This window comes from Eubalaena glacialis, chromosome 3, assembly GCF_028564815.1.
Source record: "Eubalaena glacialis isolate mEubGla1 chromosome 3, mEubGla1.1.hap2.+ XY, whole genome shotgun sequence".
NCBI lineage: Eukaryota > Metazoa > Chordata > Mammalia > Artiodactyla > Balaenidae > Eubalaena > Eubalaena glacialis.
The window spans coordinates 147170938-147195036 of record NC_083718.1 but is presented as its reverse complement, the minus strand read 5'-3'; the positions used below and the strand labels follow the sequence as shown (position 1 = coordinate 147195036).

At 35.8% G+C, this 24099-nt stretch overlaps 2 protein-coding genes across 4 annotated transcripts in view; one reads left to right on the top strand and one right to left on the bottom strand.

Annotated features, from left to right (window-relative positions):
* PRKAA2 (protein kinase AMP-activated catalytic subunit alpha 2) overlaps nt 1-810 on the top strand; it is a 57985-nt gene extending 57175 nt beyond the window's left edge. For all 3 annotated transcript variants that reach the window (XM_061186531.1, XM_061186532.1, XM_061186533.1), the window contains one exon: nt 329-810. In XM_061186531.1, the coding sequence (XP_061042514.1) occupies nt 329-567 (239 nt within the window). In that variant the 3' untranslated portion in view covers nt 568-810. The remainder of the gene's footprint in view (nt 1-328) is intronic.
* Nucleotides 811-11889: 11079 nt separating this feature from the next.
* FYB2 (FYN binding protein 2) overlaps nt 11890-24099 on the bottom strand; it is a 132254-nt gene continuing 120044 nt past the window's right edge. The window contains exons 16-20 of the mRNA XM_061186530.1: nt 18099-18185; nt 16305-16386; nt 12772-12928; nt 12632-12665; nt 11890-12284 (exon numbers count right to left, since the gene is read on the bottom strand). Coding sequence (XP_061042513.1) covers nt 12263-12284; nt 12632-12665; nt 12772-12928; nt 16305-16386; nt 18099-18185 — 382 coding nt within the window. The 3' untranslated portion in view covers nt 11890-12262. The remainder of the gene's footprint in view (nt 12285-12631; nt 12666-12771; nt 12929-16304; nt 16387-18098; nt 18186-24099) is intronic.

Genomic DNA, 24099 nt, shown 5'->3' with positions numbered 1-24099 from the left:
GAAAATAATCTTCCAGAGGTGTTCTTTCTACAGATGAAAGGGATATCAGTTTGATTTCAAGGTTACTGTCAAATACTATGTTGAGAAGGATTTAGGAGTCACATTTTGACTGTATGGGAGTGTTGAGATTGGTTAGTGATGTCTGTTATGATTGTGGGAGGGAAGAGCTTTTGCCACCCCTGCTCCTAAAACACTGAAACATGACATTTGCTGTCAGGTTGCCCTTGCTCAGATGTGCCTACTTAATATTCTGAATAAGGTATCTTCATAGGAAGGGCTCGGGCAAATATACCTTTCATATAAATTGCACTTCTTTGGTCCATTTCAGATGAGGTGGTGGAGCAGAGGTCTGGTTCCTCAACACCTCAGCGGTCCTGTTCTGCTGCTGGCTTACACAGACCGCGATCCAGTTTGGATTCTGTAACTGCGGAGAGCCATTCACTCTCTGGCTCTCTCATGGGCTCCTTGATCGGAAGCACATCGTCTTCAGTTCCACCTCGCCTGGGCAGTCACACCATGGATTTTTTTGAAATGTGTGCCAGTCTGATCACTACGTTAGCCCGTTGATGATCTTTCCTTAGTTTCTATCTTTCTGTTTTTGCACTGTGAAAATCAGATATATTCTTTAAATTATTGTTTTACTTACGGATATCACATACTCTGCAGTACTGCTTGAGAGCTGTGACTATCTCCAGGGGACACTCAACGCCATTGAAATTACTGAAAACGAAAAAGTCTGACATCTTATTTACTGTAGACATCTGTAATTCTGTTTTGCCTATGATAAATTTACATAGGTAGTATCTTTAATACGTGAACATTGATGAAGATTATTGTCAATCTAAAATTGTGGATTCACTACAGATGATTAATACACCTTTACTGGTGAACCATCTCAGTCAAAGGGTGGTTTGGCAACATCTTCTTGCTTTACTGTTGAGTGTAGATAAATCCAGTTTGCTTTCTAAATTTCAGCAGGCTTTAAGCTGTGTTTATGCACAAGAAGATTAAAAAATAGCACAAACATTAGTAAGATAGTAATTAAATGTTGAAATCTTAAGAACCAGCCCGCCAAATTTCAGAAACCAAGTTCTGCTAGCAGTTTTTGCAAATATTGCCCGGTGTTCAACAGAAGGGCTGTGGTCCTGAAACAGGTAACGGCCATTTCCAGGTTCCTTAAAAACAGCTATAACCAACTAGAGGTTTTATCTTGAGATTTTCCTGAATAACATATTTAAGAGCCTTCAAGGTTCTACTCAGTACTGGAACATCTGGAATTACAACAATTACAACAACTTTTGTCTTTTTCATAAACTTATATCATTTTACAACATGCCTTCAAAATCTACGTTTCTCAAATTCTTTTTCACTCTATTTATTTTTGTACTTCACCAAGCATGATAAAATAGACAGTTAAATGAAACAAAGCAAAATATCAACAGTCTCTTAAAGAGAACTCTTATCTTTGATCCCTTATTGTGTGTGGTGGCGAGGAGTTTGGTGTGTATGTGTGTGTCCTGTTGTATCCCATAATGCTAATTATTCATCAGAAGTTTGTTACTGTATTCACCCCCCTCCCTCACCTTCCCTAGTCACCTTTGTCTTTGTTTATTGTTTGATCCTTAGTGGCTAATTGACTCAGCTTTGAAATCTTTTCTGGTTCTCTTTCTTTGTTCTATATCTTGGTTGCTAGCCATCCAGTTTGAAACACTGTTCTGGCCCTAAGGGCTTTTGTGTACTTCCAAAGCTTGGTAGGCTGTGACTTTCACTGTTGAACCTGGTAGGGCAGGGAAGCCTTAAACATTCAAAAAATTCTCTCTTGAATAAATATATGTGTTGTTTACATATATGCATATATGTATTCGCACCAGTGCTTTTAAATGAAAAACCAAACTTTTTTTTTTTTTTGGCTTTGTGCAGGTTTTTTTAAGGCTTTTAAAAAAACAAAAAACCTATATACAGCAGGGTAGATAATAGCCCATTGATTACATTTTGTTTTAGTAAAAATATTTAATTTTAAAATTATGTATAATTTATCGAATTTGTATTTATTCATTTGTCTTGTTTAATATGTTATAATTAACAATCTCATTCACCTGACTTACCCTATAAAAGATTAAGCTCTTGAAAACAAAAAGTGACATTGCCTTGACAGGTTTCTCTTTGCCAAAAATAATGTGTTTTCTACCAAGAAGCAAATGAGAATGTTAGACCAAATTTCTCTTGTGTTTATGAAAGACAAGTATGTCTATCTTTAAAGAGCTTTGAGTCAGGAGTTTGCAGTGTGTCACATCATATTGTTTTGCAGAACTTTTAAAAAATGGTGTTATATAACTTTTAAGCCTGACTTCTTAATATCAAAATACAAGGAATCCTTGTTAGCCAATTTGGGGAAGAGGGTGGGGTTGCAGTTAAGATGTGTTAAGTTTAAACCTTTGAAAGATTGCCATCTAGTGGCATCGAAGGATACTTTTTTGTGAATATTTTTATAGGGAAAAGCAGTCCTGCTGCATATAGGTATGGCATAATTTTGGCCTCAACAAATGTGTAAATACCTCTTTTGGGAAAAACAGGACCACCTCATAATACTTGCCTATGAATGGGGTGACCTTCAAAATAAGGAATTAATCTGATTCCTTATTCCCAATGACAAAATCCCTAACAATTTTGAAGACAGAGAAACGGTAGGAAGGAATCCAGTGGCATTTTAGCTTCTTTAGTCTAATGAATCAAATGTTAGAAACTTATATCAGAGTTGCTTTAAATGGATGATTGTCATGTTTTTTAAGAGTTAAAAAGTTATTTACTATTTTCTCATTCTTGCCAGTATTTATGAATATCTACATTTTGATAGCCATCTGTTGAATTTTAGGAGAACCAAGGGTCACAGTTTGGGTTCTTGTGTCCTTAAGTTTCTAGAGCACAGCTCTTCTGTGAATGTAGATGGCGTAGTACTTTGTAGAGACAAGATTACAGGAGACTCAGCCCAGCATAATGGGGCTAGAACATTTTCATAGGAGACTCTTTGTTGCTAATGAGTAGGGAGAGGGAAAGAAATCAGTTGCTAAATTCCCACATTTCAGTCTTGTAAACTGGGTAATTGTGGATGTGGTATGTGGTAGACAGACCTGGGGTAGGAACGGTTTCTTCGTGTTAAGATTCTGGAGGAGAGCTGCTGTTATTAGGCTACAGATAAAGTCTTAGCTATATCATGGAAATGGAGTCCATACTGGTTCTAGAATAGCATTTCCCAAACTGTCTTCTGTCAGATGCTCTGTGGAAAAGGGGTTTCATTGAACAAGTTTGGGAAATGATGCATGTTACTCTCCTGCTTGAAGATGACAAAGGATGTGGGCATAAAGACTTTGACCAATCCTTCTGTGAAAAAAAGAAAACCATTTAACTTTGTTTAATCCTGCTTTGCCCAGATTAATTTAAACATGGTTTTAAACTTACTACCCCCTGGGAAAAAACATATTTGAAAAATACTATTTTAAGAAAATTATTGTACCAGGTTGCCATAATGGGTAGATAAGAATAAAATTAAGATTTCCTTTTCCCTTATCAGTTGTTGGAGAGAATCTGGTTCAAAATCAGAATAATTTCATTTTAACCTGTAGACATATTCATCTTGAGCGAATGCTGGATTAGTAGAATTTTATATGTCTACAACTTGTTTCATAGCACCTTGATTTTCTTAATCAGGTTGTGGTATTTTGTGGAGGGCAAAATTTATCCTTTTTTGTGTTGAATGGATAACTGAAAAACCTTAAACAAGATTACTTCTAAAATTGGTCTAAGAGACTAGTAACTAATGCTTATGGCTCTATGGGTAATGAGTCAATAACATTGATTTTTACTTTCAGAAAGTATAGTCAGTGAACATTTTCTAAATACTTTTATATATAGAACACCATATTTAGATCTAATTCCTGTTATTCTTTAATGAAGGAACAAACAACATCCCGAATTAGATATGTTGGGAGGGAGGGAGGCAAACTATTATAAGTTGGGCTTTCGTCTTGATCAACAAATTTTTGAGACACTTTTGTAACCACTAGTGTTTGCATTCCTTGATACTTGCCAGCTATAAAGAGAATCCAAGAGCCTAAATTATTCAGAAATAACAGTATTCCATGTCAGGGAATTGGCTCTATGTAGTACAGACAATTCTCCCCTTTCTGCGAGTAGGTTTCCTGGGACAGTTACATAATCCTGGGCTTGCTTTCTCTTATTCCCTAGCCAGTTTGTACTCAGGGAATACAAATTGATTTTTTATTAGATGAGACATAATTGAGAAGATAATCATAGATAACTGTTACAGATTTTTTGACTATTTGGATTTATCTGTAAATGTACAGTATATTGAGTTAATATAAGCAATGCACCTTCCATTTATAAAATATAAGATCTTGGAATGTGCCTCCCATAGACACTGCATGTTTCTCTATTCACTGGTTAATAATTTAAATCCTGTTAATGGCTGTGAAATCTCAATATCTAAATGCTAGACATGTTCACAGTTTTGTCTGTTTTTATTTCTTTTTAAAGACCTCCACGTTTTCAATTTGGCACGTCTTTACCTGATCATTCTGTCACTCTGTGACTTAAAATAGGGAATGTACTTTATTTTAATAATAGTTCTCAGAAACTCTAAAATTCTGGATGAGGGATCTGTGCAATCTGTTTGTAAGTCACATCCTGTGTTGGGCCTCATTTTTGTAACCTCTAAAGTGGGAGGGATAGATTAAAAGACCTCTGAGTTACCTTTCAGCTTTAAAGTTCTGTCTTCTCTGCCTTTTCATATGATTTGTATTAGTGCTCACTTTTTACACATTTAGAGATTTTATACTAGTGTGAATGGTTTGTATTTGTTTGGCGAGGTGTTTTGAAGGTATATACTAAAATATTTTTCTAAATACAGCTGCCCCCCTGGAATACAAATGGTAAAAATCATCCAGAAAACCAAACATGTTAAAATGTCATGTGCACTTGCCATAAAGCAAAAGATTACTAATTTGGAGTGATGGAAGTGTTCCATACATTTTAATAGTGATTTTTAGATCCAGAGACCCTCCATATCTTCTATTAATTTATTTAATACATTACAGTAACCTTGTGAGTTAACGATTTTCCAGATGAGAAAGCAGGACCAGAAAGCTCTTCACAAGGCTTTAATGCCATACAAGTGTTCAATGATGATCACTGCTCTTTATATGCCCCCTTCCTCTGGGGGAAAACAGTCTGAATCACTGAAATATCTGCATAGTTGAGTAATAAAAATAAAGATGTATTGCTTTCAAGTCTTAGAGTGACATGAAGTAGTCTTAACTGAATATTTTTTAGTTTATTTGAACCAGTTGATTGTACCAACTAGATGTAATTATCGTAAGTATTTATGATTAGCATATTGATTTTTGTTAAGTACTTCTAAGTTATTGAGGGTGCTTAAAAAATACTGAAGAAACTTTTTAGGACATGATTCTTCCTTTAACTTTATTTATATGATTCTCATAGCACAAGATTGTTTAGAAAGTAAAACTAGCCCCAACTCCTATCTTAAATTATCATAGTTTTTGACTATTAATCTAAATTAGGCTTATCTAAATTTCATATACAGATTGATAATTTTTCATTTTATATGCATATTAGATGATAAGACGCTATTTTCATAGAGTATATTTCTATTCACAGACTACCTAATTATTATTAGCTTGATATGGATTCTTTCAAACCTTATAAAAATTTGAAATGTAATTTGTGTTTGAGCTTTTAAAAGTGTATCTTATTTAAGCAAGTTGCTGGCATCCTTACCAGCCTTTCCCTATATAATTATAATGCATTTGATGCCACTGAACAGTAATAACATAAAGAACAGGACCCATGGTCTAGACTATGCTGAGTTTTAATTAAACTTTTTCAGTCATAACCTGATAAGAATCAGGCTGGGTCTAGAAGTTAGACTGCGGGGCTGTATTAATTTCATGAGCCAATGTTAATGCTTACTGCCAGCCTGCATAGCAGTGCCAGTTTGCAGCCGTGATTGTGTATGTGACTTTTGGTAACTACTGTTTATATGTAAAGCAGCTCAGATGTTATGGAAGTAGCTCATGATTATTTGGACAAGCAGGGTAAGTAAATTTAAGTTACGTTTGAAAAAGTGCAATTAAGGAAATCCGAGAGCAGAATGCTCTTTCCAGGAAAAAAGTGAAGTGCTTGTAGAATATCCTAGCATGACAACTCTTTTGAACATACAGAGAATTTTGACAGGGTTCATACGGAGGGAATTTTTTAATTCGCGGTTTGCTACTTTGTGTCGATTTAAAACTTCAAGGAAGGATGGGAGGGAGGCTCAAGAGGGAGGGGATATGGGGACATGTGTATGCATATGGCTGATTCACTTTGTTGGGCAACAGAAACGAACACAGTATTGTGAAACAATTATACTCCAATAAAGATGTATTAAAAAAAAGACTGAAGAAAAAAAATAAAATTTCAAGGAAGGAATAGGAACATTCTAGCCAAGGAGAACTGCATATTTAATTCTTGCTGCTAATTTAAGCATGCATTTTTCACAGCTAAAACTCCTTTTTAAGTTTTGTTACAAAGAAAGTCCATTTTTCTAGACAGATAACATTTTCCTAAGATGGAAAAAAACAGATCCACTAAAAAAACAAAAACACCTTAATTAATTGTGCCTTTTCTCTTGAATTGTAGGACTAATAATTAGTCAAAAACTTGTTTAAACTGTGTTTTTCCCCTAATTCCTCTCATTTTTCCTTAAATCTGTCCTCCACAAATAGTCACATTGTTTGCTTTTGCCTGTTTGTTTTCAGGTTCCTTTGGCCAGACCTCACTATCATTGTCAGAAATTGTTCACTAAATGTGTTTTTCTGTTTGTTTTATGTTGCTTCACTTTTTAAGTCACCTTGGTAAAAGTTTGGCTGCCTTTTCATGTTTTTAAAATGAATGCAATGAATAGCAGTCTTTATATTTCAACCCTTTAAAAAGTTTGTAAAGGAAAGAAATAATGCAGAGCAAAGAACAAAATCTAATTTTTGAATCTGATTCTCAGTTTGGCTGCTTGACAGCAGCAAGTCATTTAACCTCATTTAGTTTTTTCATCTACAAAATGTGGATAATAACCTACCTCACAGATGTGTGTGAGAAACTGAAGGCCCTTGTTTAAAATACAGGCTTTATCATCATATTTAATGTAAATCCCTTCCTTTTTTTAATAGATATCTTTGATACTGATAGGATGAGTATCTTGATTTTAGGTAAGTCTTATGTGGTAAGAATATAGTGGTAAAAATGTTTAAAAGACCACAGTTTTACAAATTATGGTATTCTTATTTTAAGGGACTTTTAAAATTTCTTGAAAGTATCAAATATCCAAATATCAAATTTGTCTTTTGTTGCAACAGATATTCAGAACTTCTTAAACTGTTGGCTGAAGATGCCTTAATGTACCAAAATACAGCTTTCTCTCCAGACTATTCACAAATATCTATGGTTGTATGATGTTTTGAGTGTTTAATGTAAAATTGTTAGAGAACTGTGAACTCTAAGCATAGTAATCTTAATGTTGTTTTAGGAAGAATGTTTGTGTTCTGTATCATGTATGCTTAAATATCATACAGTGACTTTTGAGTGCAACAAACAAAACTGAAAGTTGACAGCCATTAGGTTGTATCCATGACAATCATAAGAAAATGTAAGATTGGATATTAATTGTTCAAAAAATTTTCAAGAACACTTTGCATTCATTCTTTCTCAGCCCATCTTTGGAAAACAAATCCCATAGACTGATGCATTTACCCACCGAAGCACTTGATTACATATCTATTAAAATAATTTTTTTAACTGTTGAAATTGGGATCATTTTCTATAATTCATTTCAGGAAGAGAAAAAAAGACCAGACTCTTAGTGCTTTTGTGTTTTAATAACCATAGATTCAAAGTTCAGTTTTGTTTGTTATGTATTTTTTGTGAGTGTTAAATGATCAGTGGGAAGAATGTCTTCCAGCAACTGTGTGGTAAAGATGTCTTCTTGAATTACACAGCACTTCATAGTTACAGATTCTCCCTAGTTAATACTTGCACTGTACAAACTCATAGGTAACAAACACAAAAGAGAAAAGCAGCCTGTCTGATTACTTATAAGCTTTTTTCACAAAATCAAATTAAAGTCTCTGGTTAATTTGAAAGCTGTTTTGTTTCTGTTCAGTCATTAAGCTAATATTCTGCAACTCAATTAATAGTTACAGACAAAGCCATTGTAGAACTTTGCTGCCTGTGATTCCTTGGAGATTCCATACCATCTTTGCCCACTTTTGTCTTCCTTGTTGTACACTGTAGTTTCTAACTTTAGCCATTGTATTAGTTTCCTATTGCTGCCATAAGAAGTTACTACAAACTTAGGGATTTAAACAACACAAATTTATTGTCTTACGGTTCTGTAAGTAAGAAGTAAGTTCGGTGGGCTTAGCTGTTGTTGTTTCTGCATCAAGTCACGCAGGCTGAAAACCAAAGCATTGGTAGGGCAGGGTTCTGGGGCAGAGTCTGTTTCAAGGCTCATTCAAGTTGGTGGTGAATTTAGTTCTATGCTGCTGTGGGATTGCAGTCCCATTTCCTTTCTGGCTCTTGGCTAGGGATCACTTGCAGCTTCTAGAGACCAGCATCATTCTCTGGTCCATGGCTCCCTTCATCTTCAAAGCCAGTGACAGGGGGCTTATGCTTCAAATGTCGCCTGCCTCTTCTTCACTACATCTCTGACTGGCTGACTCTTCTGCCTTCCTCTTCTGATTGTAAGGACCTGTGCTATTAAATAGGGCTCACTTCGATAACCTCCCTATTTAAGGCCAGCTGGTTAGCAAACTTAATTTCATCTATAAAGAAGTCTCTTTTTTCCAAGTCACATAACATATTTACAGGTATTAAAACCAGGACACGAAGATCACGGAGGCCAAAATTCTGCTTACCATAGAAGACCTCAGGTTTACAACAAAATTTTACACTGAAGGCTGCTGAGAATAGAGAACAAGCAATGTAGATGTGGTCCTATGTGCTTGTGATGGTCACCTCCCATATTTATATATCTATCATCTAAAAGCAACTTTTTGAAAAATATTATATGCTAGCTCTCATTAAAAATACATCAAAGTCAAGCTATATAAGATTTCAATTTGCTTTATCCAAACTTTTAGAAGAACAGATTTGTTTTTATTAGCGAATACTTTTTTCCTTTAGTTCCTAAATTGTATGGGTAATAGATGCTTATTGTAGCAAATCTGAGTACAGGAAGTTTGAAGAAGCTGAAAAAAATTATCCGAACCCTGTTACCCAGAAACAACCACTTCTTAGGAATTTGTCATTATATATTGACTTTTTGCTCTTCCTCTTCTTCCCCTCAGAATCTATGTTTTAAAAGTTCTGAACATGTGCGGGAGAGGCCCTGCTCAAGAGAATGCTATGTCGACTTGGAAGACCAAGTGTGTCAGAGGTACTCAAAAGGAGGAAGGGACAGCTTTGGTGGTGCATGGTAACAGGTTGCTGGTGGCCCGGCCTATAAATGAACGAGAGGCCCAGTGGTAGCCTCTGTTAGGGTCAAGTCCCTGTGTAAGCTGTCTTTTATCCAACAGAGTGTTGTCATCTTTAATGATTTATTTTTATGCAAAATTAAACAGTAAAATAGAAACTCAGTTTTTCCATTGAAATGTTCTGCTAGATTAGGGTTTCTAGGAGACAGATGACATTTGCTTGAGACATTACTGAAACTTTAGTTATGATGTTTACATTAAAGAACCTTGTAGATTAATAGTGTATGAAGTTTAGTTTCAGTGCCGTGATTTAAAGAATGGAAGAAATGTGGCTGATAGCGAAATAGAAACAACTACTTCGATATGGATGGAATGTTCTTCCTAAAAATGTATTCCATATCAATAAATAGTAATTAATTAGGTACTAGTTTATATTAGACCAAATGGTTTATACTTCAAAAAGCATAGAAAAGTGTTCAGTTTCAAAAGCCTGTTAGGTATATCTATGTAAAATTATTACATCCTAGCCATTCTTTCTTTCAAGTCTTAACCTTTGAATTTCAAAAACCTGTTTTTATGTTCAGCATCTTCCAACGTCAGAAAAGCCCAGGTACTAAAAATAACAACACTTAGACAGTATTTTGTATTAAGGATTTTAAGACACTTTTATTTATATTATTACATTACAGCCTGACAACAACCCTGAGAAGTAGACAAGGTGAGTGTTATTAGCCCTGCTCTACTGATGAGGAAATGGAGACTCAGAGCTGAGTCATGGAATTAATTAGAATAAGAGGCCATGCGATGAGATGGAATGTGCGTGGGACAAACCTGTGTCAGGTAAAATGTAGTCCCACGGCCACCTCAGGATTTAAGATACTTCATGTTTTGGTGCGGTGGCAAGTGTGATATGTGGGTTTTGATCCTCTTTTGTACAGGATTATTGCAGGAATGGTGTCTGCTCAACATAGCCCTGCACTCCCTCTGGCTTACCACCTTGCCCATGGGCCATACCTGTCCCATGTCCTCCCTTCTACCGTGCCCAGTGTGGGAGAGGGCTGCTGTTGCCTGGTCGCCCTGCCTCTCACTGAGAAGTAAATTCAATCCAGGGGGGTCCAAGCAGAAATATATTCCCAGCCTTTCTTTGGTGCCAGCCTTAATCTCATCTCCCAGAAAAGAAATCTCAGTGTCACTTCCTAATTAATTTCTTTTCTCTCTCACTTCTACCTCTAATGGGGCTCCTGAAACTATATATTTCTATTGCTGCTGTCTTAAGGTCTAGTGGTCTTTCTTACGCCTCGAATATTGCAAAAATAACTAGTCTCTCCTCGTTCTAATCTGCCATCCATAATCTGTCACCCATATTGCCATGAATTTTTTTTCCTTTTTTCTCCAGACACCTGGCATTGTCTTCCTGCTTAAGACCTTTGAATGGTTCCTACTCTCTAGAGGAAAAAAAGTCCACGTGAACTCTGTCACATTCTAGCCCTGACTTACCCCATTCCAGCACTTGTCATTTCCTACCAGATACACTATACTCCTTTTACCTTGAATTTCTTCCTGGTCACCAGGCAGAGCATGAATTTTTCCATCTCTGTGTCTTGTCTAGCAATATATGTGTTTAAAGACCAAGCTTCAGTGTCACCTATATGTTGTGTGTTATAATTGTTATTTGTAATAATCTCTGTACCTATCATCTTCCTCTCTAAACTTTATGAATATTTTTGATCCTTGTCTTCTAGAATAAGCTTGGCCTTTATTGGCACATGCCATTTGGAACAAGAAAAAGAAGATAAAAGAGCATAGAAGCTTAAAAAATAGTCTCACAGTATAAAGGATGAGGCCATGGATCATACCCTTGAAGGGCAGAATCACCCTAACAACAGGCAGTGTACATCATCTGAAAAATAGAATGTTTGTTATTTACAGCTCAGCTTATTTATGTTTCTTTACTTTCTGTAAGTAAAAATACCTATGAATTATTTTAATAGATATTTGGGCATAAACAAAATAATATCCTGCTGTTTAAAATAAGTCAAATGGTTATTTTAAACTGATACAGCATATATATTATTTAAATTTTATTAAATATATTTAGGCAATTCTCAAAAATGTTGGGTGAATTTAGGAAAAAACTACTTTTCAGCATACTATTCCCAAAGAAACCAATTTTGGGTAGCATTTGTCTGATTTTAGTTTTGTGATAAAATTGGTATATAAATGTCCTTCTGCTTTGAGATTATACCTTTAATTGGAGTATTTAAAAGATGTTGGTTATACTATTTACTTTTCAGAATTAAATTATACTCAATTTAAATGCACAACATCTTCTAGAAATTATAAACACTCATGTACTAATATTAGAAGCATTAGAAGCAAACTAACCATCTGCACAACTGACTAGGTGCCATAAGGCGTGATTTCTAACTTTGGACATGGCTCATTAAGCAAGTGCTGGAATGCCAACACACACTGTTTCACAGTCTCTTGAGCCAGCCCTGAAATAGATACTGAAATAATAGACATTGAAAGATAACTGCTTAGGAGCAAAATCAACATCTAAATGTGGAGGATTTGTTTTTCTCCTCTAAATTCCTGATGAAAGTTTCCACAGACTCCACCGTCTCATGCTGACACGTAAACTGATTGATGTGAGGCAGGACTGAGACCTTAGAACTAGTTCTCACTTGTGCAGACTGTACCATTTGATCTTGATCTTCCTAAGGTGACCAAACTTCATGCCTGAGAAAAAAGAAAAATAATAATAGACAGACAACATTTTGAAATACAGGCCCATGGAATAGTGAGTAGGAGACTTCTTCAGGGGAATTTTTTATCCAGTTTAATATTTTTATGCTCCTTTAAAATGTTTATAAATATGCTCTGTAGAGAAGTTTGATAACCTCAGGAGCGGCAGACACAAAAATAGTCTCTTCCAAGAGTAATCCTTATAGAATAGGGCATTGCATATTGAAAAACTTTTCCTGAATTTAAATATATGAAATAGTCTTTCCTTGAGACTTAGAGACATAATAATGTATTATGTATTTAGAATTTATTATTTAAAGTATAAAAATCAAACCACTTACTTGAAATCTAGATGTTCAATTAGCACATATCCATCTATAGAAATAAAAATCACTATTACTAATCTGAAAGTTATAATGCTTTGAGATTTTTTTTTAAAAACAGTGATTGAAATCTTATGGGCAATAAGCCAGTAACTTACATTTGCCTTTAGAATTGCGACATATCACTAGATTTTCTTCAGTGATATCAATGACTTCCAGTTCTTCTCCAGGGGTTATTGGCAAGTCGAATATTCCATTTCTTGAATTATTGGAACATGCCACTGCTGTGTTCATGACAGTAATTTCTTTGTCATACTGAAAGGAGAAATTACTAATCGGAATGTGCTTGCATAGTTTTCATTCTTTTTCATTGTAACAAAATTAATGGAGGACATACTATATAGTAACTTCAAAATAAACTCAAGATGCTAGATATTAATTAGTTAACTAATGACTAAGGGAAAAGAAAATAATAGCAAGATATTCAGGGAAAGAAAAGTTATTTAAGGAAATAATAGTACATTTATTATTATCACAATCTTACATTTGTTTGTTACGATCATATTTTCAAAGTGTTTTCACACCCATTATCTAATTGTACTAGAATGAATTCTGGTGGGTGAGAAGGCATTAACATTGGTATAAATTAAGTACCGTGAATGGTATGTTAACTGTTGCAGTAATAAAGTCACCACCAAACCTGGGAAAGGACAAGTTAAAAAAGAAAAAAAAGAGGGAAAGAGAAAAACCTCTTTCTTTGTGTAGTGCTTTAGAGTTTATAATTCTTTCTTTCTTACACACAGCATTTCTAGCTGTTCTTTCTACCCTTGCTCTCTGGTGGGCTCATGTATTCTTACATACATACAGCTGTAGCACACACATTTTAAAGAGGTAGGAATGATGTGTGGGGCAATTCCCACTCTCCCTTGGTAGCTAACGATGAGCATTTGTGAAAAAAACTGAGGAATTTGATTTCTGACCTCAGGGGAGTTTTTTTCTGTGTGGTAAACTAGCCAACCCATACAGCAACAGGTACACCACCTTCTAATGTACTGAAATCCATTGACTGGAAAAAAATAGTTCCAGAATATGTAGCTTATATTTACAGATGTCTGCTTCACCAAATTAGGGTGGCCAAACATCTTCCTTTGCTTGGGATAGTCTCTACTTATAGTTAATGTCCCTATTTATAAATACTTACTGTGATTAAGTGTGCCTCCTTCCACTCTCAGAAATGTCCTGAATTTGGATGATAAGTTATGATTAACCTATACCAAACGGGATCTAATCCACAAGATTTTTCTTTTGCCCAACAGAGTGATCTTACCCTTTCCAGGCCATTGTTCACTGTGAATGCACAGTGATTTCTTAAAATGTAAATCTGATTAGGTGGTCACCTTCTTTTTTTATAAAGTACTAGAAACTCTTCATTCAGGGTAAGATCCACATTTCTTAGTTTGACATTCAGAGCCCTTTGCCTACCATCATTCCCCGTCCCCCCATTTCTGTCCCATTTATTGAAGCCACATCAAGCTATATGATAATCCTGAATGTGCTGTGTACCTTACATATTTCCATGCCATTGCTCCTACTGTTTTCTCTGCCTGAAATACTTTTTTCTTAAGTACCTTTTGTGAAGACTTTCATGACTGCCATGTATAATTTACTGTTTTAACTGCACTTTGTATATACGCCTATTATGGTATCTGATTAACATACCATCTCATAAAATGAAAATGGAAAACAGTTTTATCCATCCTTGTACCCTCAATGCCTGGTACAAATGGGGCACCCAATATTTTGTGATTTGAGCTGAATAAAAATTATTGAAACTGTATAGTTTTTCTAAAGATATATCAAGGAAACTCACCATAGGTGATTAGGAAAAATAGACTCATGTACATATGAGAGTGTCACAGCTGCAGTGGGGGGCACTAGCTAGAACGTAGGGTCCTTTCAACAAGTAATTGTTGCACACTTGTTTTTCAGCTAATCAAATAACTTCACAGTTTGCAGTAAATAATATCATAGCACAATTCCTAGATATAGTAACCCTAATCAGCTTTGGTCCAAGCAGAATTTATTAATGATTATGAGGGATTTGTGTATGTTCCTATGTTAGTTCAGTCCAAAAACGTTTTTGGATATTTACACAGTGTTAGGTACTCCTGTTCTGCTCTGTGTATGGATATAAAGATAGATCATATACCCTTGTCCTCCAGGAGCTCATAGTTTAATTGAGGAACATGTTATTGCAATAATGCTAACATTTTGTGATAAGCTAGAGGTTTGCTCAGGTATATAGGTATGTATAGGTATGTAATTTCTTTAATCAGGAAGTATGGGTTCCTAAAGGAGATGCCTCGATTAGGTCATCATAAATGAATAGGCGCTAGTCAGATGGAGAAAAGTAGCAAGGGTACACCAGACAGTTGGAACAGACCAGATAAATGCCTAGAGGAAGGAAATAGCAGGGCAAGGATAAAGGTGGACGTTCATTCAAGAAACAGAACTGTTGGGCTTCCCTGGTGGTGCAGTGGTTGAGAATCTGTCTGCCAATGCAGGGGACACGGGTTCGAGCCCTGGTCTGGGAAGATCCCACATGCCGCAGAGCAACTAGGCCCGTGAGCCACAATTACTGAGCCTGCGCGTCTGGAGCCTGTGCTCCGCAACAAGAGAGGCCGCGATAGTGAGAGGCCCGCGCACCGCGATGAAGAGTGGCTCCCGCTTGCCGCAACTAGAGAAAGCCCTCGCACAGAAACGGAGACCCAACGCAGCCAAATAAATAAATAAATAAATAAATAAATAAATAAATCAAACATACGCATCTGATTCAAGATCCTCATGTTAAAAAAAAAAAAAAGAAACAGAACTATGAACAATTTGTGGCCAAGGCACAAAGTGCAAGGTGAAGAATGGCAGGAAATAAAACCAGAAAGACAAGCAAAGGTCATGACATGAAGAGCTCTATATCTCATGTTAAGAAACCTAATCTTTATCTATTTGGCAATGGGGAACTTTGGAAAGATTTTAGGCAAAGTAGTAATTTGGACAGATTCCATGAGCAGGGTGCATACTTTCGCTCAATCCAATGTCTGGTACATGGAAGGTGTTCAATGTATGTTTCTTAAAATTAATAAATTCTCACTGTGACAGTATATGAAATCAAAAGGGAGGAGTGTTTGAACCTTGCAATTATAGAAAAATGCCCCATGGACTCTAAATGAAAGAAGTTTTTAATCATTTAGTGTGACCATTTTTATGTTGGGAGCTGGAGGGAAAACTTGAACAAGACAAAAAATCTCTTCTTCAGAAGGGACTCAAGACTTTAGTTCAGAAGACACACACACACACACACACACAGTAATAGCCCTGATTAGTGTTATAACGGATACTGTGTAATAGATGTATGAAATATGCTGAGGGAGTAACTTTGCCTGGTTGAGTTAGGGAAGCGTGGGTGACATTTGAACAGAGCCTTAAAGAATGACTTAGCAGTTTTTCCAGGCAGAGGAAATAGCATGTACAAAGGCATGATAATACAGAAATGTATCAGGAAAAAATTAACATATCAGATGTTTAATCAAAGATCATGTCAATCCCAGTGAGGCAGATGTGCAACACACTTATAGAATCTTTAAAAAAAGAAATTCCTCTTATTGTTAATTTTTACTTTCAGAGGAGAACGTACCTTGAATCTTTCTCTAAAAAGTTTTTCTTCTCTTTCCATTCTGTTCTTTTCTAAGTTTTGCTTCTTGGTTTTGAAGAAATTCCTGGGAGATAAGCAGGCAGAAATATGCAGGTAGAGTAACATGTATTATAATAAAACTCTAAGCTTCCAAAGCCATAAACTCATTCTATTTCAGGATAAATTCAGATATAATTTTATGTGTTTAATTTTATACCATCTTCCTGTTGCCTCTCCTTCCTCAAATCTATCTGCATACCTTCCTCCAGAGTCATCTTTCTAAAATTTAATTGATCAAGTCACTCTCTTGCTTAAAACCTTTCAATCTGTCTCTACTGCCTATAAGATAAAGTCAAATTCCTTAGTGTGGTACACAGAGCATTTTATAATCTGGCCCCAACCTACCTTTCCAGCTGCCCTTTTCCATATACATTCAAAGTCTACATGGAACATCTTAGAAGGTGGGCTATCATTTCTATGCCTTTATACCAGGGATACCCTCCCCCCCCGACTCCTCTGAAAACTGGTCATCATCTTTGATTAATAAAGGGATAATAAAAGGGTTGCACTAATATAGAAAGTAATTCTTATCGGTAGAGTAAGTTGGTAGAAACCATTTAAAAAGGAACAAAGAACACATAGAAAATTGATACATCAATTTACAGGAATAATAATAGACTCAATATTGCATTTTCAAGTTTACTCAGTTGAGAAAAAAAGTAAACCATTATATCAGTTTGTTGTAAGAAATAAAAAAGCATGAGAAGATTGTTTCCTGAAAAGACTTATGTATAGACATTAAAATACTAGAAAGCTTTCTTTGGGGTGGGGAAGGTAAACAATTTCACTGTTATTTCATCTCTTGGAATTCTGTTTTGTTATGCTACGCAAAGTAAAAGTGTGAAGTTTAAGGTAGAAAGATGCTCTTCTCGTCTAATGAATACATCTTTCCAACTTGGGAAAAATAAATTACATCAAGTCTAAACTTAAAGAAAACAAACTTAAGGGAAGGGCCATCCTGTGCCATCCTCTGAGTTTAAATTTGGTATAGACTGATGTCTGATTTCTTTCGGGGTGCCCGTGTAGGACTTTTCTAGACAGATTTCCCAGAGCAGACAGACCATGCAGTGTTCCCAGCTCAGTGACCGTTTAGACAAGGATTTCCCCAAGACACTTGTTAAACAAAGTGCCTCAGCTCCTGCCCCATATCCCAGCAACTGAGAAGACTGAAGCACAGGGCCCTAAGTGACCATCAGAGATAGGAAAAAGCATCACCACCCCACCAAGCCAACTGGGAATTTGAATCACATGAATAAAGGTGAGATCTTGAGTCAATAAAACATTCTTTTTTATTTCTAACACTAATGTAGTGATAACTAGAATTATATTGTATTTTAGGGAAATCAGTCTTACTATATGATACCTAGTTTCTCTTCTCAAAGCATCATTTAAGGTCCAATTGGTGTATTATTTAAGTTCTGTCTTACCGGGGAAAAGTTCCTACAGCCCAAAGGAAGACTGGAAATTTTTCATCGTTTGATAAGGACTGGCTAGAATTCTTCTCTTGCTCCCTATCCACCAAAAGCAGGAATGATAAATGTGTGTGACACTTTACATTTTCATATTCTTTTTCTCTTTTAATCCTCTCAGTTGTACTATAATGTAGGTGTTAATATTCTCATTCTGTAGATGAGGAATCCGAAAATCAAATTTAATGACCTGCCCAAGGTCACACAGCTAGTAAGAGGTATAAATCGCAGCAGATAAGCTGTAATTTAAGTGTACATTTGTGCTTACCTTTCTGATTCTTTAGCACCATTTTTCTCTTTTTTTTCCTTTGATATCAAAAACTTGGGCTTCCAAGTCTTTAGTTTATCTTCATCACTGAGAAGAAAAATATTTTGAGCAAGTAAATTAAGATTGAACTAAAACCCTTACGGAACAGTCAGTACTTTCTGGACAACTGTGTTTTACCAAAAAATTAAAAATTAAAAAGTCATCTAGAAGTATATTTTGATAATCTATGGCAAGGCCAGAGCGTAAATATTTTAGGCTTTGCAAGCCATGCCATCTCTATGGTAACTACTCAACTCTGCTATTGCGACTGTATTTACAATAACAAGTGGCCGGCCACATTTGGCCCCCAGGCCATAGCTTGCCAACGCCTGATCTGTGGCAATCCAAATTTGAAGCCAGAATCTGAAAAAGAATGGATATATGTATATGTATAACTGAATCACTTTGCTGTACACCTGAAACTAATACAACATTGTAAATCAACTATACTCCAATATAAAATAAAAATTAAATTAAAAAAAAAATTGAAGCCAGAAGCAAGAGATCAACCTGCTTATAATCACACTTCCTCTCCTTTCTGAGCCTGTTTCTTCACCTCTAAAATGTGAATGATAAAATGGACCTTCACTGTGGGACAAGACTAATCCAACTAGTATTTAGCATGAGAAGAAAAGGATGCAGAGAGGAGAGAGGGTATTATAGAAGGAACTAATATTTTTGAGCACCTATGTGTCAAGTCTTATGCTAGGCATTTTACATATGTTAACTAATGTGGTTCTTACAGGAAGTATTACAACAGTCCTTTAAAGTAGTCTTTCATAAAGTTTTACAAAGGGGGAAAGAGATGATCTAGGTAACTTATTATGGTCACAGAAATAGTGGCTTTGAACCCAGTGGCTTTGAATCCAAGTGTGTTTGACTCCAAAGTCTATGGTCTTTCATCATGCCTGCTGCTTTAAAACGTTACCTTGCTGGTATGACAAAGTAACCAATATGTTCATCATTGATGTGAGCAAAACTGGCCCCTCCTCTATCAACCATCTGTATGTCTATGGTGTCTGCACATCAGAACACAACTTTTCACTGGGTAAACTATAACCACAAGAATATTACGTCAGAGGAATTTAAAATTTTTCCAGTGACATTGTGTCACAATTCCCTTCAGATTATGGTCACAAGGTCCAACAGAATATCAGGGACTCAGCGTCTGACCAGCATTAAAGATGAGGCCTAGGAATATGGGTTTAACAGATACAAACTACTATACATAAAATAGATGAGCAGCAAGGATTTACTGTATAGCACAAGAAATTATATTCAATATCATAATAACCTATAATGGAATATAATCAGAAAAAATAACTGAATCAGTGTGCTGTACACCTGAAACTAACACAATATTGTAAATCAACTGTACGTCAATAAAAAGGAAAGACGCAGCTTAGGGAAAGCTTTTAAGAAGACTTCCAGGACTTGTCTAGGGATCTCCGATCACTCTCTTTTCTCAATGTCTGTTGCCTTTGGAGTCTATAACAACGAGCTCAGCAGTTACTTCTTTTCTAATTGTCTGATGTTCACTCATTTTATCTCTTCACTTTAGGTTCCCAAAAGATGGGATCCAGACACACATTCCAGATATATCTACCACAAGCTCAGCACAGTGCTAGGCACAGAGCAAGTGTTTAATGAGAACTTGTGCATGGACTTGTTAGGCAGGAGCAATGGCTGTGAGGGCAGGGAACAGGCAAAGCAAATGCCTGCTTAACAGTTTATTTTCTTTAATGATTATAAAACAATATATTATTTCCAGAAAAGTCATACCAATTTTTACCCATGCCAGCCATGTGACCATTATGGTCAACTCTTTGTCAACTTATTTTAGCTTTTATAGGGATCTAGTTAGAGAGCTTAATTAATTTGGCAGGATGAGGATTGTTTTTTTGCCGTATCACAGGTTAAGAAACTAAGATTCAGAGAAGTAACATGACATGCCATAGGCCCCACTGGGACCAGGTTGTAGAAGCTGTTCCAGTGTCTTTTTCAAGATCCCCCTCTTCTTCCTTCCCTTGCTGACTCTCTAGGGGAAATTCTAATGAACAAAAGGAAATGAAAATCAGAGGTCCGGATTGTCTAGCAGCAATTTAATCCAGAGTTGTTTAGGCATCTCTTCAACCTAATACGTACCAGGACGTGACATGCAAACTAGCCAAGCTGACAAGAACTCAGATATCATCTTCCATCTCCCTTCCTATCCCCAATTCTGCTATTTTCCATCAGTGTTCCATCTGCTACAAATGTCTTTAATAATTGATTTCTCTGAGGCCAAACTACAGAAGATTTACTCTATCACATGAAAAAGAAATTGGTCAGATTTTGATAGGGTTAAGTGACTTGGTAAATATCATTTAATCTTAAAATATCTTCTTCATTTTTTTCACCACCCCAAAACACATTTTGATCATCTTTCACCTGAGCACCTTTAACAATATTCTAACAAATGTTCTACTTCCGACCTTCCCTCCAAAGCATTCTGCAGAAGGATCTAGGTCTAGTTACTCTTCCTGAAGTGTGGCTCTGATTATATTGTCCTCTTGCCCATAGTTCTGGACTTCCTTATTTGGCAGTAGGGCAAAAGAATTTTCTGATAGGGCCCTCCCAGTACAAAACTGCTAAATCCTGGATAAAGGTTTTTTTGTTTTGTTTTAACAAATTGCCACACTTTACACTTAGATTAAGTCCTGTACATTATACCTTAATAGCCCCCAGCAAATAAACTGAAACCAGAGAGAGAGCAGTAAGCAGTATGCAAGCACAGAAGATAAGTCTGTCCTGAGGAAAATGCTATCAGCACCACAATATTTCAGATTAAACTTTACATTAGGGCAAGGTAGGAGTTAAGGTGTATCATCATGTTAGATATTTTTAAAAGCCAGTTCAGCTCTATGCTATTTATATAAGACACACTGAACAAGAATATGGAAATCAGAAAAAGGATCAAAAATGTATCCTAGGGAAATACTAACTAAAAGAAAGGTCAGGTAGGTATAAGATTGGGCAAATTAGACTTTAAGACAAAGCATCACTAGGAAATTAGCTTAGTGTTGTAGTAAAGAGAATGGATTGGGAGTCTAGTTGCTGGGATTTGAATCCTGGTTCTACCACTTACTGGCGCTATGAGCTTGGGCAAATAACTTCACCTCTGTGTCTCAACCTCTCTTCTACAAAATTTGTATAATAATAGTATCTACTTCACAATTGTGAAGATTGAATGAGTTAATACATGTTAAATCTAAAAACAGTGATTGACTCACAGTAAGACCTACATAAGTATTATTTTTGTTATTAATATTATTGATATTAGGGGGGATGGAGATGGCTACAACCTAAAAAGAAACATTTAATTCAGCAGAAGATATTTAAAATTTTGTATGCAACTAATAAAAGAGCCTTAGAATATATAAAGAAAAAAATGATAGAACTTTTGGAAGAAACTGACAAATCTACCATCTTTCTGTGAGATTTCAAGCCACTTCTTTCATATATTAATGGATCAAGCATCTAAAAATCCATAAATCTATAAACGATTTTATTAAGAGAATTAACACATATTGTGTTGGCCAAAAAATTCGTTTGGGTTTTTCCGTAACAGTAGAAAAACCTGAACGAACTTTTTGGCCAAGCCAAATATTTGATTTAAAGGACATAAGTTGATCCATGAATCAATTAGAGAAGTCATATTTTTCTAAAGTACACATGGAACATTTATAAAAATTGACCATATACTAGGCATGAATCATGTCACAGAATATGTCAAAGTACTGATATCAGCTACTTCCTCAGTGTGCTAATACCGTATCAACTACTTTTCCAGATCACAATTCAATTAAGATAGAAATGACACATGGGAAGGGGGAAGGGTAAGCTGGGATGAAGTAAGAGAGTGGCATTGACATATATACACTACCAAATGTAAAATAGATAGCTAGTGGGAAGCAGCTGCATAGCACAGGGAGATCAGCTCGGTGCTTTGTGACCACCTAGAGGGGTGGGATAGGGAGGGTGGGAGGGAGATGCAAGAGGGAGGGGATATGGGGATATATGTATACGTGTAGCTGATTCACTTTGTTATACAGCAGAAACTAACACAACATTGTTATACTCCAATAAAGATGTTTAAAAAAAAATGACACAAATAGAATACAGAGCATGGAAACAGATCTTCAGATTTTTGGAAACTTAGTATGACAAAGATGTCATTGTAGAAATGGGGAAAATAGAGGCTATGCAATTAATCATGCTAGAACATTTACCCACATGGAAGAAAATTTAATTGGATCTCTACTTCACTAAAAATGCCAAAATCAGTTCCAGGTAGATCTAAGGCTTATGTGTAAAAGCCAAAAAGTTAACAGTTTTAGAAGAAAATATGGGAGAATATCATATGATCTTGGGATAAAGATTTCTTTAAAGATATGGAAAGCAACAATCATAAATCACGTGTATACTTAGAAGGGAAAATACAATAAATGCAAATTTTATAGGGAATGCAAATTCATAAGAAAATGCCAGCTTATTTTCCAAAGTGGTTGTACCAATTTACACTCTTCCCAGCAGTATTTAAAGGGAATACTGATCCACATTCTCACCAACAACACAGAAAGAATTCTTAATTTTTGGCAATCTATTGGGTATAAGATACTATCTCATTGTGGTATTAATTTGCATTACTTTCATTACTAACAATGTTGAACCTCTTTTAATATGTTTATTCAGCCCTCATGTCTTTCTTTCTATAGAAGACCTGTTCATATCTTTTGCCTATTTTTCTGTGGAAAACAAGTTGGCATTTTCTTATGAATTTTCATTCCCTATAAAATTTGCATTATTTTCCCTTCTAAGTATAGATATGAGAATATTTGTAGCAATATTGTTCAAAAGTGCAAAAAATATGGAACTACCCCAATACTCACAAGAAAATGGATAAATTGTGGTATGTACATAAAATAGAATATTGTAGAACAGTAAAAATGAATAAATTAATAGTGGCTTAAAAAAGGATGGATTTTGATTAAAATAAAAGTTGCAGAATTCTATATACAACGTACCATTTTTACAATGTTAAAATCCCTAATGAAATAATATATTTTTATCACCTGTGTTTGATAACAGGATTTTGGTTTTGAACAGGAAGTGAAAGACGCGAAATGTAGGAGAGTGTTTACCTTGGGGGAAGGCAATGAGATAGACCAAGGGATGTGCACAAGGTAGAGAAACCAAGGCACTGGATATGTTCTGGTTCTGAACTTGAGTTATGGGTTGAGGGAAATTTGTTTTATCTTGCTTTAAACTTACATGTTTCTTATTTTCATTTTTACAAATATCATATAATTTATTTTGAAGAAAGAATTCATTCTTAACTCTAATTTTATATTCCAGGGCTCTCCTCTCCATCTCCTGCCAAATTGCATTTCCTGCTTGTAACACCCACTTTCTTGATCACATGCCTTATGGTCCAATGAAACTTCCCAAACACACTTGTTTTCCATTTACACAGCTGTCCACCCCTCTCCCCCCAGCAAACCTTCCCCGCTTCTCTCTCTCTCTCTCTCTCTCTCTCAACCCCAATCTCCAGCTGTCAAAATGTTTCCTATCCTTGCTTCTTTAACTTGGCACAGAGACTTTTCTGATCCCCTAAATAATGGAAATGTCTACCAATTCTGAGCTTCCAAATTATTTTGCACATGTTTTGGAGGCGGGTCCTTCTTTGTCATCTGATTTAACAAACTATGTTTTGGTATGAGGCCACATGATAGAGATCAGAAAGCCACAGCCCCTACCTCAGGGAGTTCCCATCTAGAGGAGGAGACAGGCAAGAAATAAGACGAATACAACTATGAAAAGAATGTTCTGATAAAAAGGGGGACCTAACCCAAATAGATAAGCTCAGAGAGGACTTACTGGGGAAAGCAAAATCTGAATTCAGTTTTAAATAATGAAGGAT